This window comes from Halyomorpha halys, unplaced genomic scaffold (assembly GCF_000696795.3).
Source record: "Halyomorpha halys isolate HHAL.00 unplaced genomic scaffold, Hhal_1.1 Scaffold73.1, whole genome shotgun sequence".
Classification (NCBI taxonomy): Eukaryota; Metazoa; Arthropoda; class Insecta; order Hemiptera; family Pentatomidae; genus Halyomorpha; species Halyomorpha halys.
Window position 1 is genome coordinate 942,125 of NW_027104949.1, and position 1,983 is coordinate 944,107.

General features: G+C 32.9%; 1 protein-coding gene across 4 annotated transcripts in view; it reads right to left on the reverse strand.

Annotated features, from left to right (window-relative positions):
* The window catches only part of LOC106692830 (uncharacterized), a 35,667-nt gene that overhangs the window by 14,198 nt on the left and 19,486 nt on the right, over positions 1-1,983 (reverse strand). For 3 of the 4 annotated variants that reach the window (XM_014439029.3, XM_014439028.3, XM_014439027.3), the window contains exon 3: positions 644-763. In XM_014439029.3, coding sequence (XP_014294515.1) covers positions 644-763 — 120 coding nt within the window. Of the gene's footprint in view, positions 1-643; positions 785-1,983 lie in introns of all 4 variants that reach the window. The other variant, XM_014439030.3, reaches the window with a different exon arrangement.

The following is a 1,983-nucleotide window of genomic DNA, read 5'->3' on the forward strand; positions in this document are numbered from 1 at the left end:
CTCAATAAAATAGTATAATTCTACTATTTGAGTTTTTTTGACCACACCCGGACCATATTCCTTTCAAAAATAAGAAATTGTTGTTTTATTGAGACTTCAATATAAACAGCATTATGCAACTAACTCCAAGGATCCAGCTTCGAACCCAGTAGTGGCAGATGATTATTTATTATGGTACTGTAGCCTGCTTTTATCTTCTTATAATATTACACCACTTTCTTTTCATACTACTTATGTTATCTTCTCATTTTCCCATTATTCTATATTTCCTCTCATTCATTATGGTTGTAAGCTTTTTTGTTCTTAGCCCTGATGAAGGCTATAAATTCTGGCTGAAATGTTGGCTCTAGTAAATAAGTCCAACTTATTTGTGTTCTTCACTTGAACCCAACCATCTACTCAAGAAATACAAATATAGCAATGCATTATAGATGATTTAATAAAGTTTATCATTATTTATTTTATTAATGTAAAAAAAAAAATCACTAAAATACATCAAATCTATTTTTTTTTAAATCCATGTATATACAAACTCAATAAATAAATCAAAACAATTTGAAATAGCAACTTTTTTTTTTTTTGTCAAAGATATCCTAAATAGTAACAAAATTTTAGTAAAAATATACAATTGAATTGTTCTTACTTCATATGCAAGATAAAAAATTACACCAAGTTTGAAGTCTCCTCCAGGAGCCAAAAAAGAAATCTGAAGATCAGGTTTCATCTTTTTGTATCTGAGAAGCATACGTGCATATTCGTGGGCCTACACACAAAACATCAAAACCTATAAACATTTCAAAAAATTAAAAAATATAACAGAATCTAAATTGGTTTATACTAAATATATTTGTTATAATATAATGAGATTGTTCATAAGGTATATTACTAAGGGATCTTTATGTCAATTATATTAACACTATGATGGAGGTTGACACTTTATAGCCAAGCCATGGTGGCTTGGGATTAAGGATAAGCTATCTTCAAGGGAGGTCACTCGCTATTGGTGTGAGAGTTGGTGGAGAGCTCTAGCACCTCCCATACACCTTGGATTGTTCAAGAACCATGTTTAGTACTGTCCTAGTTTCCACCAGCTACGATCGTTCTGGGTACTGCCATCAAAGTAAAAGTTTATTTTTATTTATTTAAGTTTGTTTTCCGAATCATATAAATTTATTTACTTGTGCATTTTTCTATTTTACACACTTTCAATAATATTTTTTACATATTCAAAAGACTTTTTTTTTTTTATTATTGAATTTATTTAAGTTAAAAGTCTGTCTGAACAACTAGAAATCAACATTTTGTGAATTAATTTTGTCAATATAATAAAAACTACTACTCCCACGTAGATAAACGTTATTAACTACTTTATAGTACATTTAACCAGCTCTAATTTGAGTTTGGCGGACGTCTGTAAGTGTTATGGTTTCTGAGATACATTTTTTCATGCATTCCACTCCGTGTCTCACAGCATTCTATGTCGTTACCTCGCGGACCTAAAGTGCCCGGCTCACAGCTCTACAGTGTGATTGCCTCATTTCTAAACAGCAGGACCGTCGCTGTGTGGGTTCCCACTGTTCGGGCTGTGAGGAACACTCAACATCTATCCCACTGACTTGCGGAGTGCCTCAAGGAGCAGTCCTCTCGCCAGTTTGTTTTCAATTTATACTGCTGATGTGGTTGGCAAGAACTACAGGAAGGTAACGGTTGCCGCTTACGCTGACGACATTGCCATCAACAAGTTACATATCGAAAAAAATCAGTGAAGACTAAAATGACTTTATTCTAACATATTTACAAGAACTACATGTTACTGTTACTGTTACAGAGTGTCTCTCTTCTACTAACTTCTTAGCTATCTAGTCTAGGAAATATATATGAATACTTGAGAAGAGGGGGTAGGAAGAATAGTGAAATAAGAGAAGGGGTTTGGACCAATCAGATAATTTACGAAATTAGGGGGAGCCTTAGAAGTAAATATCT